This window comes from Oryzias latipes, chromosome 24, assembly GCF_002234675.1.
Source record: "Oryzias latipes chromosome 24, ASM223467v1".
NCBI lineage: Eukaryota > Metazoa > Chordata > Actinopteri > Beloniformes > Adrianichthyidae > Oryzias > Oryzias latipes.
Genome location: NC_019882.2, coordinates 17,174,597 through 17,189,587, shown reverse-complemented (window position 1 = coordinate 17,189,587; position 14,991 = coordinate 17,174,597). Strand labels below are relative to the sequence as shown.

The following is a 14,991-nucleotide window of genomic DNA, read 5'->3' as shown; positions in this document are numbered from 1 at the left end:
TGGGTTGGCATCTCTGGATCTGCCCTAAGTTGGCTCAAGTCTTATCTAGAAGACAGGAAATATTTTGTTGAAATTGGGAGTTGTGTCTCAGACTACATGGGCTTGAATTGTGGTGTGCCCCAGGGATCGATCCTGGGACCCCTTCTGTTCAACCTCTACATGCTGCCACTAGGGCAGTTAATACGCAGTAATAACATATCTTATCACAACTATGCAGATGATACTCAGATCTATGTGCCATATGAACCATCTCGTACTCTGAGGACCTCAGGGACCGGCCTCCTGTTGATTCCCAGAGTCAGAACTAAACAAGGGGAATCAGCGTTTCAATATTCTGCAGCTAAAATCTGGAACAGCCTCCCTGAAGTCGTAAGACAGGCCTCTTATGTGTTCATGTTCAAATCTAGACTTAAAACATTTCTGTTTAGCCGTGTATATGACTGAAAGGTCCTATCTGCACTTTTCTTTCCTTTCTTTATTTTTAAATCAATTTTCAATCTTTTTCTTTTCTTTTAATGTAAATTTTACTTTGATTATTTCTATGATGTATTGGGATTTTAATGCATTTTTCTGTTTTGTGAAGCACCTTGAATTACTTTGTGTAAGAATTGTACTATACAAATAAAATTGCATTGCCTTGCCTTGCCTAATCCCCGAGAAGTTGCGAAAAAATCGATAAAAAACCCTAGGACAAGTTTTCGTTTGTAGCTTTTTTTTTGAGAACTCAAGTTGACGGCCTTTCCCAAGGTCAAAGGTCAGTAAAATTTCTGTGGTCGTTGCAGACTTAAGCTGGCGGCATGTGTGTCAGATTTCGTGAAAATCACACATACTAAAATGTTGTTTTCCCATACTGTCAAAAAACACGAAAATCACGAAAGTCCAAGCTTTGCCACAAAATGGCCACCAAGCCGTAGGTCGTTAGCCATCCCATAATAACTTTTAAACTTCCTTTGGATATCCCTGACATGTGTTTTGGTTCATTTACTGTATTTTGATTTATTTTTTTTGCTCGGTAATTGATTTTTGGTCCATTCATTTGTTTCACTCGCTCGCTGTGATGTCATCGTATTCGGAGTGGGGATGTTGTTCACTTTGCCGAAAATTCATTTTAGCCGTGTCCCAGGTGTGTGCAAATTTTGGTGACTTTTTTGGTGACCTGTGTGGCAGGGGTCAAATTTTTGCTCAAAGGCGCAGAAATATTTCCAACTGCGAAAACAATATGGTCTTTGCAGTCAGTGACTGCCGCGCCAGTATGAGGGTAAAAATGTGTCAAAAAGAACGCACTTGTAGATTTGATTTGAGAACTTGTAATATAGAATCTGAATACTTGTGCATGAAAAATCTAAGTATTCAGATTCTATATTACAAGTTCTCAAATCAAATCTACAAGTGCGTTCTTTTTGACACATTTTTACCTTCATACGCCAGGCCGCAATAACATTTCAAAAAGTTCCCTTTAAACGAGAAGGAAATATCTGTAATTCCCGGTGTCTCCACTGAACGGTGCTGGTAAACTCTCAAAAGAAAGAAACACGTCTTGTAGTTCTGCCAAAAACTCTAATCATGTTTTAACCTACCAGATCTCCTCTGCCGTAGTGTGAATCAGCCGTTAAAAACAGAAATGTTGGATGTTTTTGTTTCAAAGCAGTTTGACAAAATCATTAAAGCTAGAAATGTTGATCTTTATTGTTGAATTGAGAAAAGCGAAATGCTGCTTCAGGAATGTCAAGTGAAACTTTTGCTCTCATATCTGTAAATTTATTTAGTCAATGTAGAAGTGAATTTCTGCTGTGGAGGAGACCTGCTGTTCCTCTGATATCTTTTAGTTTGGTTTTTTTGTGCACAGCTGGGCAGATTCTGGCATTAAAAAAAACTGTGATCGCTGCTGGTTCTCCATTCAGAAAAGAAATCCTCACCTCTTTCTTAATCCTGAAACTGGTTTCAACACAACATGACCCATTTCCTGTAAATTGAAAGAGTGAGAAAACAGAGAGAGATCTGGATTCTGTGCCAGCATGCTACTCCAAACAATTTGACATCCTCCAAACAAATGTGGATTGTGTGTTACTTACAGAAACCCAAAATCCTAATTATTATGGCGTATACTTACATTTTTAGAAGACCCGAAGTGCTTTACAGTCACAGTCCCAGTCACTCATAGACACTCATTCACACACTGATGGCGGCTCTGCTGCTGAACACTGGCACCAAACTATAACGATAAGGAGCAACGTGGGGTTCTTTTCCAAGGAAACGTGGACACATGGATGGCCAAGGCAGGAACCAAACTTTCAGTGTTACAGTCAGAGGTTGACCACTCTACCTCTGCACCACGACCGCCTCATTCTTTAGGACCTAAGAACCTCATATAAAAGGTTGAACTAGTCCTGTTTTTTCCCCCAAAATTTGGTTGGGAAAAAAGCTCTTTCCTTTAAAAAGGTGATAAGTCACAGGTGTTTGGTCAATGGCGTGTACTTTGTTCTACTTTTCTCTCTTGATTAAGACTCAAAGCCATTTACAGTTAAAGTACCATTCGTCCATTCACACATTGGTGCTCCCATGTATGGTGCCAAATTGTAACCACAAGGAGCAATGTGGGGTTCAGTGTCTTGCTTAAAGACACTTCAACACATGGGCAGCCAAGACCACTGTCAAGCACGGTGGTGGAGGAGTCATGACACGTGATTGTTCAGTAGCCAAATCAGATTTTATCTTAAGCACTATGAAGAATTATAAAAGATGAAAAAACCATAAAGGTTTTACAAAATTAATGAAAAATAATAAGTCTGTAAAAATGTGATTAAAATAAATGAATAAGATAATAGAGATCCTCATTTAACCCGTGTGCTATCCTATGGGGTCAAGATGACCATTGGCGTGTCATCCTTACCATTACAAAGGTGAATGAAGATGGACACCAGTGAAGATCACAAATCATTGTAGAAAAAAGGTTCAGCGCACTGTCTAGTGGGTCTAGATGACCCAACTCCCAATGTTAAAGTGCCTAGAACAGCACAAGGGTTACTATGTCCTAAAAGCAGAATAAAAACTGAGATCAAGAGAGGCCTCAAAATCAGAAGAAGCTTGTCTGATGTGGAGCAGCAGATTCTTCCCAAATTTTGGAACTGTAGTTTGGGTTCAGTTGGGAACAGCAGATCGGCGTTTTACCTCTGAGGTAAAAAGGTACTAAACCACATAAAGACTATAAGAGCCACTACGATCCTCTTAGGACTCTGCCCACAACCTCTGACCTGTTGGCAGGACTGTTGACCAACCCCACCCCCACTTCCCAATGTCCATCTGTTTGCACTCTCTCCCGCTAGCTTACACCTCCTCACACCCCCAACCTAACATTAGCGCTCCAACAAAAATGGTGGAGCTATCCAGCTGTACAGTTTTGAGGCAGAGGACGAGGAAAATCACCAGCTCAGTGGCCTTGAGATGGACTGAAGGTCACAAGTTCAAATCCAGGCCAAGTCATACCAAAGACCCAATGCCACCCTGCTTGACACTCATCAGGGGGTTGGATTGGGGGTTTAAACCACCAAATGGTTCCAGAGCGCGGCTGTGTCTGCAGCTCACCGCTCCCCCACGGGATGGGTCAAATACAGAGAACACATTTCACACAGCTAATGGGACTTTAACTCTACATGAATGTAGTCAGCTATATATAAGTGGATGCATCAGAATGGAGCGGAGCCTCACACCTACAAGCTTTTTCAAACTGCATTTTTTTTGTCTTTGATTTGAATGAAGAAATAATCAAAACCGCAATTTTAAGCCTAATTTTCTTAATATAAGCACGCTTTTCATCAGACTGGGTCTTTAAAAGCAAATAGAAGAATCTCAAAAATGAATCTTCTGAAATAATCACCTCTGGCTTAATGAAGCTAAAACCACGGGTTGGCCCAGATATCCTTGTTTTGTCTGAACACTTTTTTGGAGAAACTAATGTTTGCTGGTTCAACTTGTACAAAAGCCTTAACGCAATGATCCTAATTTATTTCATTACCTTAAGATACGTCTAAGAAAAGACTACAAATAAGTTATACTGAAGCCCATCTTTGCAGTTCATCTGCAAAACATAAAATAAAAACACAACTCGGTCAGAAAATAAAATGTATTCTATTCATGATATTCATGAAGTGAGTTTGTACAAAGATACGGATGCAGAACAATAAAATACTGCTTTGACAGCAGAGCAGAGAAGAATGAAGAGACGAATCACATCAAGTGATTAACAGGCATTCCATATGTATACAAAGCAGTATAAAACAAAGTACAATAATGAAGTCCAAACCTTAGAGTGTAAACATTCGGAATATGTGCTTTCTATGACGCCAGCGTCACCTGGAATCGGATCAACCGGTAAACTGCCACGGTCCAGGCAGAGTAACTCCAAAAACAAACAAACAAAAAAAAAAACTCGGTCCTTCGCTTTGTGTTTGTGTTGCACCAGAACAACCCACAACCTTTTCTTCAGCTCCAAACGTGGGACAGCGGCAGAGCGCCACAGTCTGCTCGAGTGTAACAGAGCTCCGAGTGGCTTTTAGTGTGCTTCCTCTGCTGCTTTTTTTCCTCTTTCTTTTGGTCCCTTTGATGGTTGAAGTAACAACCAGGCACAGCAAGTGTTAACGTCAACCTGATGAGTGATTCCAGCCTCCTCCTGGGCAGAGCCAGCTCCTGCAGCAGTACTGAGAAAAACCCTCCAAGTTCAGGTCTTTGGGCAAAAATGTCCAGCTCAAGTGCATTATCAGAATAGTTTGGTTTTTGTGGCCTCAAAGGCTTGAGTTCCTGGTGTCCCAGGTTTCAGTTGGTCTCCTCGGACAGCTGCTCCAGCAGGGGGTTGGCCTCGCTTTCCGGCGTTTTCACGCTGTCCGTCCTCACGATGCAGGTGGGCCGGTGGAGGTTGAGCATCACCATCAGCTGCTGCTTCTCCAGACGGAGCTCCTCGATTTGGGCCTTCAGCTCCGAATTCACCATCTCCAGGCGCTCCGATTCCTGCACAAAGACGGACGAGGCAAAGCTTTGAGATTTTCTTGAAAAAATGTGCAGGTCAGCAGATGTCTGCTGCTGCTGCTTCCATGCTCCTCAGCGTGCTGAGTCATGAACTCACCCTTTGAAGGAAGTCGGTGCGTTCCTTCTTTTTGTTTCGACATCGCGCTGCCGCTACTTTGTTTTTTTCTCGTCTTCGTTTCCTTCTTTCTTCATCTTCATCCATCTGTGAAGGCCACATTTGTTCAACATTAAAACCTTTCACAGAAAAAAAACACACTTCGAGTGAACAAATGTTCTTCACCAACTTTTACTGTTTTGTTCTTGTGACATTTTTCTAATGATGGAGGGACAAATATATGAAGAGAATCAAGCTAAAATTGCACTTCTGAGTTTTCAAATCGTTGTAAATCAGGAGCAGACAAAAAAATGCTGTTTGCAAAAGCTTGCAGGTGTGACGTAGAACCTACAACGGCAAGCCACAAGCTCCTTCACCGTTTAGATAATGTTCTGTAGGGGTTGTGAGGGGCTGTAAGCTAGTGGGAGAGGGATGGATGACTGGAAATGGAGGCAAGTTTACTCCACACCAACAGTCCCGCCCACAACTCAGAGGTGAATTTCGAACTACTCCTAAAAAACGACTCCAGTTTATTGATTTTGGCTAAAAAATAGCATTATAATAAATATAAAACCCTTTTACAATAGATAAAAAGATGAGCAGAGTGGGTCTTTAACAAAAACAGGAGTCATCATTTTTTCAAAGCTAACACTGATGCAACAAAAAAGGTAATAAATGTGGCATTTAAAGAGAAATTCTGGAATTATCTTAGCTCAAATGTTTCCATAAACTTGAAGTTATCATTTTGCTAAAGTATCTGGAGCAGATTAAGTGGGTTCTTGTATTTTTTTCTCCCCATTGCAGGTGAAATTCAAGCATATATTTCTCTAACTGCACATATGTTGAATAGCACTCCTTGTGACCAACGCGGAAAATTGTTACTAGATTATTTATCTGCACAACCATAAGGGTTACAATCCAGCACAGTCTGTTAAACACCAGATGGCATGTGCAAGGGTGCAGAAAAAGACTCACTGACTTTCTATACTAAGGATAATAATATGCCAACAGGTGACAGATGTGCATTAAAACCTATGCGGATAAAGCTTTAGAAGTGTTTGAACATTTAATCTTAACTGCTGGCTTTATTATGATAAAGGGGTTCACACAATAAAAGCCTGACTATAATCATGTGTAACCAGTGACCCTAAATGACCCACGTTTTGTCTATATTTGAGTTATGGGGAAATTCTTGTGTTAAATCTGTTTGTTTTATTGGGCATCTCTAACTCATCATTGCATTTTTTTGGAGAATCATCACAAATATGTTACACGTATGTAAACGTAAAGCATGACTGCATTATTTTTTAACTGTAAGTACAGAAGATGCAGTAATGTGATAAATCCGTAACAGTTTGCTAATTTACACCCTTCTAAAGTCTTAGAAAGAACTGATTGACAATCATTTTATTGAAAAATGTTTGTTTTTTTTGGAAAGACTTTCCGAAAAAACCTTCAGAAGCTAAAAAAAATCCATTTCTTAGAGGAGCTGGTGGATTTTTCCCCGACTCCTCCACCTCTTCCTCACCTCCGTCTTGATGCCGAGCGGCCTCTTCCCCAGCCTCCCCAGAAAGTGTAGCGGGGACAGCATGGTTCCCAGCTGGTGGAAGTCTGCCAGCTTCAGCTGATCGGTGAGCGTGGTGGCTGAGATGCCCGCCAGAGTGCCCAGGCTGGGTAGGGGAACCGCCGCCAGCGAAGGGTCAGGGATTTGTCCCGGCATCATGTCCGACCCGGCCGCCACAGCCAATCTGAAGAAAAGGAGACCAAAAGAGGAAGAGTGAGTGCCGTGCTGACGGTGAAGATTCATTTTTGTGAAAAATCAAAGACTCAACATCTTCATCCAAAGAGGTTTTTTTTCCCATAATCAAGGCAAACTTTTCCAAAAAATAATTGCAATTTCCTGTTTTAACTGGTGACGTATTTGAAAGTTTCTTTTTCAGTCAGAAGCTGAAAAGAAAACAAACTGTTCTGTGCAAAAAAGAAAGCAGAGAATTGTTCCTCATAAACATCACATAGTTGTTTCTGATTCTTTAAGTCCTGGGTTTCTGTCTCTGTTTCTAGCATCAAACCCTCGCGCATTCAGGCCCCGTTATCAACAGGTCTTGGGGGATCCCCAAGAATCTGTGCTTAAATAAAGACAATCATTAAGGGACGGGAGGAAGGGAGGGAGGCTCCACCTAATGATATAAGTCGCTCAGATTGGTTAATGATTTTCAGCTTGATGATTGACCTGAGAATTGAACAAACAAACACCTCCATTTACCTACTATTTTCTTAATTTTTTTTTTAATTGTCTTGTCCAACAGCTTAGCAAACAAATATGAGCTGAAGGCCTCTTGTGTTGGACAGATTTTAGTGTTAAAATAAGAATCTTCTGACACACGAGGTGTTTATTTGTATAAACCTCTCTTGTATTTAAGGCAAAACTTTATTTATATTTTTTATATTTGTATTCATTTCTTTTTGGACCGAACAGAGAAAAGAGAAGAAGAGATTTTAGAGATGGGAGATATTTACCTACCGGTACTTTTAAACAGATAAGTACTGCTCTTAACAGATAGAAATGAAGCCAACAAACGAATTCAGGCTACCGAAAAGTACTATTATTATATATTTAGGCCAAAGGAGAATTTCGGAGTGATGAGTGGGGATGGCTGCAGAGAAGTTCCCAGAGCGGGAAACACAACAGCTTTCAGTCTAAAAGCACGGCTGGTTTCAGAGAGAAATATTATTGCTTAAACCTACAAAAAAAAATAAAAAAAGAATGGATGAGAGGTCAGTTTGAGGCTGGTCTGTGCATAGGATGACGTTATTAGAGCTGTGCTCATGGTTAAAAAGATTCAGTGATTATTAGAAGAAAAAGTGAATGCAAGTTCTGATATAAGTTCACAGAATGTCACCCTTTTGACCTCAAAAATCAGTTTTTAGCACTTCTTCAAACCCGCAGCAGCTTCCAAACTGCAAGAAACAACCAAAGAGTTTTATGAAGAGAAGTAAACTTCCACAATAAAAGTTCAGAAACGCTCATCTAGCTTTCTCAAAGCTTTATAGGTTCACTGCCCATTGTTTCGTGGAATAAAGCTACAAAAGAAAAACCTTTGCCTCAATAAAACTTTGAATGGAATTGAATTTTTAAAATCAAGTACAAAAAAGGAATTGAACATGGACAAATGTTAACAATTAATTATTGAGAGTGGAACTATGAAAATAAATGATAAAATATTCTAAAGATTGTTTCAGTTTAGTTTAATTTTAGCAGCTTTTTAAAGCCATTTATCACCAGTTTTCCTGTAGAAAGTTTTTTTCTAAACCTGATTTAGATGAACTCTGAAGAGAACACATGGATGGGAAACCCTTCTTCTTAAATGCATTTGAATAAAAATCTCTTTTTGAATCTATGATTTAAGCTTTTGATTCAAAACACACTATTTTAACTGAAGGAAAAACCTTTATTTTCTTAAAAGTCATGTTCCACAATCAAAGAAATTCAGAGGAGCTAAAATTATTTTCTTCACATAATCCATATTTTAAAAAATCTGGATTTTCCTTGAGTTGTTTTGGCCCCAGGGCCTATAATCTTGTTAGAATTGCCGCTGCAAACATCCCTGTTTTTCATCGATTTAGGCTGATTTTGAGGGCTTAACCGCAACGACACAATCAAGGAGAAATGAGCAGATAAGGAGAAGGAAAGAAAGGGAGAAGCCAGAGAGTTGAGCTCTAATGACTGCAAGGCCAAGGCTTGGAAAACTTCTGACGTCCAAATAAAAAGCAAATGTTACGGAAACTTGAACTGACCCAGGAGGAGCAGAAAGAGTCTTTGTGGCTTTCATGGCAAAGAAGAAAACGTCAAGAAGGAGACGTTTCAGCTTTGAAATGATGCAGAGCTGCTACACTCCTGCAACAACAGACGCGATACGTCGAAGGTGAACGTGATATCAGCGCAACGTAGCACACTAAAAGCTGCAGCGCTCTTGCCCGCTGCTGAACCTGTGCAGTCGGGACAAAGCTGCCCTCATATGGAGCCAACAAAGGCTTGTATTGTGAGGTTCTGCAGACACAGCTGACTGTGCTGCTGACGGCTGAAGCTTTCTCTTCTTTCGCTGCTGCTTTGGGTCAAAACGACTGCATTTTACAAAGAATGTTTTAAAAGAAAAGCCACTTGAATGTACCCCACCCTACTGATGGGCAGAGCGTTTTAGCAGATGGTGGTGGAAGCTGTTGGGTCAAATCAATAACAGCAAGTGTTTAAAAAGAGGCTTCTAACTGTAAAATTCTTTTAAAGTTCATCTTTTCCTGGTCTTTTTTGCCTCCCCCTCCCAGTTTGCATCATTTCTCTCTCCACTTCCAAGGAAAAGTGTGTGGAGCCAGTGTCCCATGATGCATTTTATTACTTCAGTCCTGGCGGCCCCTCCCTCCCCGCCGTGCTCTCATGTATGCTCCCATTTACACGGCTTGGCAGCGAGCTGCTGTTTTTGCTGGAGGGGAAAGGGAACAGGACAGGTCTGGTGAAATATTTAAATGCAGATTTCTGCAGGGATAAATCTGGTGGAACACGGTGGCTCTTTCTAGTTCAAAGCAATAATAATAATAATAATAATAATACATTTTTCGAATGATAAAAGATTTAAAATATAGGCTCCGATGCTATTATGTCACATGCAGCTCACTGTTAACACGCTCTGTGGTGGGAAGCTTCTGTTCTTGTTAAAACTTGTTGAAACTTGCGGTTTCAACATTTGCCTCTGTGCTGTCTGGGTAAAAAAAACAAGGAATCCTTCAATTTGTCTAAGATAACCCAGCGCGATGCCTGAATGAGACGGTTGTGACGAGTCCATAAAAGCCTGGCTTTGGACGTTAAAAGTGGAAATTTGCTCCAGCCCGCCACACAAGTGTGCGTAAATCCCCCTCGCAAACCTGACACCCATTCAGAGCTGCAGACATGAAACCCTTCAGAGCAGTGTGAGGGGAATGTTTGCTGAAGCATCGCAGGCTTTAATTATACCCACAAGGGTGATTCAAAGTGAAAATGGCATCTAGCAAAAAGAGGAATTTCTGTCTTTTTTTTTTTCCCCCATTCAGCAGCGGCCTGCAGACAGAGATTAGCGGTCAGGGCGCGATGATGCAACGGCGTTTTGTGCAGCAGAGGCCATCAGTTTTGGTTCGCTGGTTCTCCTCGCTCACATGCTTTATCTGTCCTGCGCTTCACCAAAACATCCCGTTTCTGAATTGGCTGTGCAGAGGAATTCAGCCTGTTAGCAGCAGCTCGACTGGAGGCCCCATTATCCTCCATGGGGGGGGGGGGGGGGGGGGGGGGGGGGGGCACATGTTTTCAAAGGCAATTCATTACCTTTTGGCTTTTTGAGGGAGTCCGCAATATTCTCCGCACTCATTTTTGGTGTTATTTTATCCCTTCTGGAAACAGTTGGGCGTTTGTGCTGCCAGACTCCACAAACTTCAACTCAGCATTAAAGGCATTACGGGAAAAGGGAAGTCCCATTTTGTATTAATAAGGCTTTGCAGGGGCCACACGTGCACACCAGCGTCCCGCAGAAACCCTGCACGGCTCCAGCTTATACACAAACGCTGAAAGTGAGCGATTGAGGAGGAGGAGGGCTGCGGCCAAAGCACACTCTCTCCATCTCTAACCGAGGCCTCAGCAATCATCACCATCACCACTTCACTCCAAGCCAGGCAGCAGTCTTTCGCAATACTCCGGGGAAACCAGGGAATTTGGCACCGACTCTCCTGTAGCGGACAGGATCATCCAAACATGCAGCACCAACACTCCTTACAAGCCCCAGGTTCTAGTTTTTATAAGGGGGTTGTCATCTTTAATCGGGTAAAAGTGCGTGGGACAGGAAGTGATTATTAAAACAGAACATTTCATTTCAGCTTTCATTTTTGACGACTCGTCTCAGATGGGAGGAACTTGTAAAAATTCCTCTTGTTAAAAGAAGTTCTTGAAGCAAATCCACAAACTAAAAAAGCAAAAAAAAAAAAAGAAAAAACACTGCACAGCTTCATTGAGGGTTAACTAAGAAAAAAAAAAGAAAAACTCAAGATAGAGGAGTCCCTGACAAATGCTTCTACTTCTGCTGCTTTTCCAGACTAATCCAAACACTAAGCACCTGCAGGTTTGCAGCGAGCTTTCACACATGTGATGGTTGGCAGGGCTCCTGCTCCGCCAGCTTCGTGCCCCTCACTCAGTCACACGTTCAGCATCCGGGTGGTCCCGCTTGAATGAATGTGAAGTTACCGTTCCCCCTCCGTGTTGCAAGTGAAGATTACTTTGCACAGCAGCATCTTAAATCCTCCAAATTACAAAACGCCAACAAAAGCCCTTTTTTTTTTTAACGTATGGAGTCTGTTTGGGAGAGAAAATCTGAAGCAAGCGGTGTGCAATCGCGATGTTGGCCAAGCGTGGCCAGAATATGACTTTTAATGCGGCCTGCTGAAGCAATCAGCAGCGTTATGTAACCGCGGCCTGTCAGTTCAGCGCCGTTTCAGACTTTGTCCTCTGATGTTTCCTCATCAAGAACATGCAGCGCAGAAGAGATGGAACCGGCAGCCTGACAGCATGTTCCTGCTAACAGATATATGGATGGATGGATGGATGGATGGATGGATGATAGAGGGGTGAACAGAGAGGATCCATGAACAAATCTTCCACTTTTGACCTGATGAAATGTATGGATGTTTTGGAGCAGAGAAAGCTGTCTTCTGTGCTTCCCCTCCTTTTGCAAACCATGTGGAAAGACTTATAGTGCGATTCTGATAATGTGATCCCAGCTGCAATTGATGCTTCCCTCCCAAGCATTCATATTAGTGCAATTGAGCTGTTGCATAGTTGGCTCCTGCGGCACGTCTGCAGCCTGTGCAGCTTGCTGGGGCGGCACCTTGGCAGGTCTCCTTCTCCAGAGACACACTGGAAGGCATTTCTACTTAAAATAAACCCTGCGCGCCCACGTCCAGCCTCGGAGCAGGGTCGGCCCGCGTCACCTGTCGGCTCGCCAGCCTCTTCCCATTAATCTGCCGCAGAGTTCCACTGAGTCACACAGACACAAAGAAGCACGAGAAAAAAAAAAGCACACAAATAGCGGATACCCTACTTGGTACGTCTTTACTAAAGCAGCTGAAGGGCGTTGAGGAAAACTTTTTAAGCTAAAGAAGCCAAATCTGCCCAGAGTTTCCAAATCCATGAGTGGCTTTAACGTTTGAGGTCATAAAGACAAAAGCTACAAAGCATGGATGCACAGCTACCATCAGTGAAAGTACCTCAGAGGAATGTCATATTCTTATTTCTGAACAGAAAGGGGAAAACAAATCATTTCTGGAGTCACTTCAAAGGAAAGTGTGACTAAAAAACACAACCCAGTTCATCACATATGCAGCACAAAATCCCAATTATCAGGAAATCTGAGCTCATCAGCTGAGCTCTCAACATAATTCACATTGATAACTTTCTACCAAAAAGTGCAGCAAAAATTGAGAGAAAAGCATCAAACTTACTCAGAGAAACGTTGTCAGTCGCTCTCTGACAATGACGAATTTTGTTTCAGTGCTGCAAACAAAAGGAAATTTGTTAGCAATCTTGTTTGGGGACAGAAGCTATTGTTTAGTTGTTTAGTATGATTTGGTTTCTCCAAGTGGATTAGAGCCTAAAAAAAACATGGAATCCTTAAAAGAGCTTTGAGTCATGGCGAATGTTTTGCAATCAAAACACCATAAAGACACATAAATGATGCTAAATTGATTAAAAATGACATTAGAGACACAATGAGGTTCAATATTTTCCTAAAAAACAGCTTAAATGAGAAAAAATAAAATATAAAAGTTTGAAAAATTTGCAAAACATTTTAAAATAAATAAAAATATTTGAAAAAAATAAAAGTATACATTTTTATGAATCAAGGAAATTAAAAGACAAATGACAAGCTACACAAACAACCAGGTAACTAATGTAAATTAAAATATTTTGTTGCCCTCAACTATGAAAAAAGTTGACATTTTAAATGTGAATAATAGCAAGTTAAACAAGATAAAACAGCTTTAAAATGTTCCTATTGTTTCAGGTCAGCGACTCTGCAAAGGTTTTAGCTCCCCTTGCAAATGAATCCTTGTAGTTGTAATAACCCATTTCTTATAATAATTTTAGTCATTTTGAAATTATTGTTAGTGTTCATTTTAGGACTGATTATTCTATTATGACCAGAATCTCTGATTTTTAATAATAGCCTATACAAGTTTAAGGTGTACTCTAGTGAGAAACACTAAAATCATACATAATTAAAGAATAAAGTTGAAAAATATAGATATACCTATTAAGCAAAATAAATAACATGATCTTAATTCAGTTCAATTAAGTCAAAGCCTACTTAATTAATCTGTAATTGGAAATTAAGAACCAGAAACATTATTTCTAAGACACGAATACCATTATTTAATGTTTTCTCTCTCTGTCATTATGGCACTGCTGACATTCCATACCTCTCACTCGCAGCAGTGAGCCGGCTGTTAATGCAGGAGCATAAAAAAACTTTTAAACTATTTTAGATTACTCCCAATCTTTGAGAAAGCCAGCTTTAAAGGTTATGTTTGTTTTGATTTCAACCTCTAGAAATGTCGCATGTTAATCCGTTAGAAACCAAACTCTATGTTAAATCGCAACGTGGTGGTAAAGTGCAAAAAAAAGGGGGGGGGGGGGGGGACCGTGCAAAGCCGAGCCGAGCCGACGGATCCGGAGAGAAGCGGACGGAATGTCCAAACGCAGCCTTACCTGCCGGGCGTCCAGGATCCACAGAGACGGGAGCGGCACGGGGCTGCGGACGGGCGGCGGTCGGTTCTGGGACTGAGCAGAGGCAGTTGCATCAGCCCTGGTTATATGAGCCGGAGGCGCAGGAATGCGGAACTGAGGTCCCAGACGTAAGCATGGATGAAAACGCGGAGAGGAGGCGCAGCTTTGTTTGCTCCACGCATGGCAACAAGAAAACACCGAGAGAGAAAGACGGGAAAGTTTCTGCCCCAGAGCCTTAAATTCAGTTAGGGATGTAAACACCATGGAGGCGATTATCATCTAACTACAGACTGAGCGTGTCTGATAGTAACAAGCTATTTATAACCCCTAGACCTGTGTAGGTTATGAAATGAACACACATACGTACAAAAACAAACAAACAAAAAAACATCATTATGAAATTATGAACTAATTAAAAATAAAACACAGAAAGGTATTTTTAATTCTCGTTTTTATTAAATTCAACCTGGTCTATTTTGGAAGATACATTTTCTCTAATGAAATAAAGTTAATCAAAAAAGGAAAAAAAAACTTAACACATTAAATTAATTACAAACAAAAAAGGCCATTACAATTACAGGTATTCCATAAATTCAAAAAATTAAAATCCAAGAGATGATTAAAAAAAAATAAAACAAGACAAACTTATAACAACATACTCAGCCTACTAGCAACTAATTGTTATTTTTATTGAAATGTAATTCAAACATCTTATTAATAAGTTACGTACACTATGGAACTTATAGTGGATGGTAAAAATAATAATAATAAAAAATCTAATTTTTTAGGATAGCAAAATTAATACAATATAGTTTTTTTCATTTATTCATTCATTTATTCATTCATTCATGCATTCATGTATTCATTCATTCATGCATTCGTTCATTCATCTTCTAAATCCTTTTTGTCCCTTTCGGGGTCACTGGGCTGCCAAGCCTATCCTGCCCACTAGTGGGCAAAGGCAGGGGACATCCTGGACAGGTCGCCAGTCTGTCGCAGGGCCACAATAACACACTCATGCACACTCACATTCACACCTAGGGACAGTTTAGAGTAACCAATATAGTATTAATCTAAGCAGGGG

General features: G+C 40.8%; 1 protein-coding gene across 2 annotated transcripts; it reads right to left on the bottom strand.

The window, feature by feature from the left end:
• Window positions 1-4,105: 4,105 nt before the first annotated feature.
• LOC101168009 (jun dimerization protein 2) lies at window positions 4,106-14,098 on the bottom strand. Of its 2 annotated transcripts, XM_004083765.4 has the most exons (5): window positions 13,890-14,098; window positions 12,623-12,674; window positions 6,642-6,861; window positions 5,117-5,221; window positions 4,106-5,001 (listed from the first exon to the last, which is right to left on the bottom strand). In XM_004083765.4, the coding sequence occupies exons 3-5, from the start codon at window positions 6,834-6,836 to the stop codon at window positions 4,810-4,812; spliced, it is 492 nt and encodes a 163-aa protein (XP_004083813.1). In that variant the 5' UTR covers window positions 6,837-6,861; window positions 12,623-12,674; window positions 13,890-14,098; the 3' UTR covers window positions 4,106-4,809. The 2 variants fall into 2 exon arrangements, with proteins under 2 accessions (XP_004083813.1, XP_020570302.1); XM_020714643.1 differs by lacking the exons at window positions 12,623-12,674; window positions 13,890-14,098 and adding an exon at window positions 6,946-6,976.
• Between the last annotated feature and the right edge of the window lie 893 nt (window positions 14,099-14,991).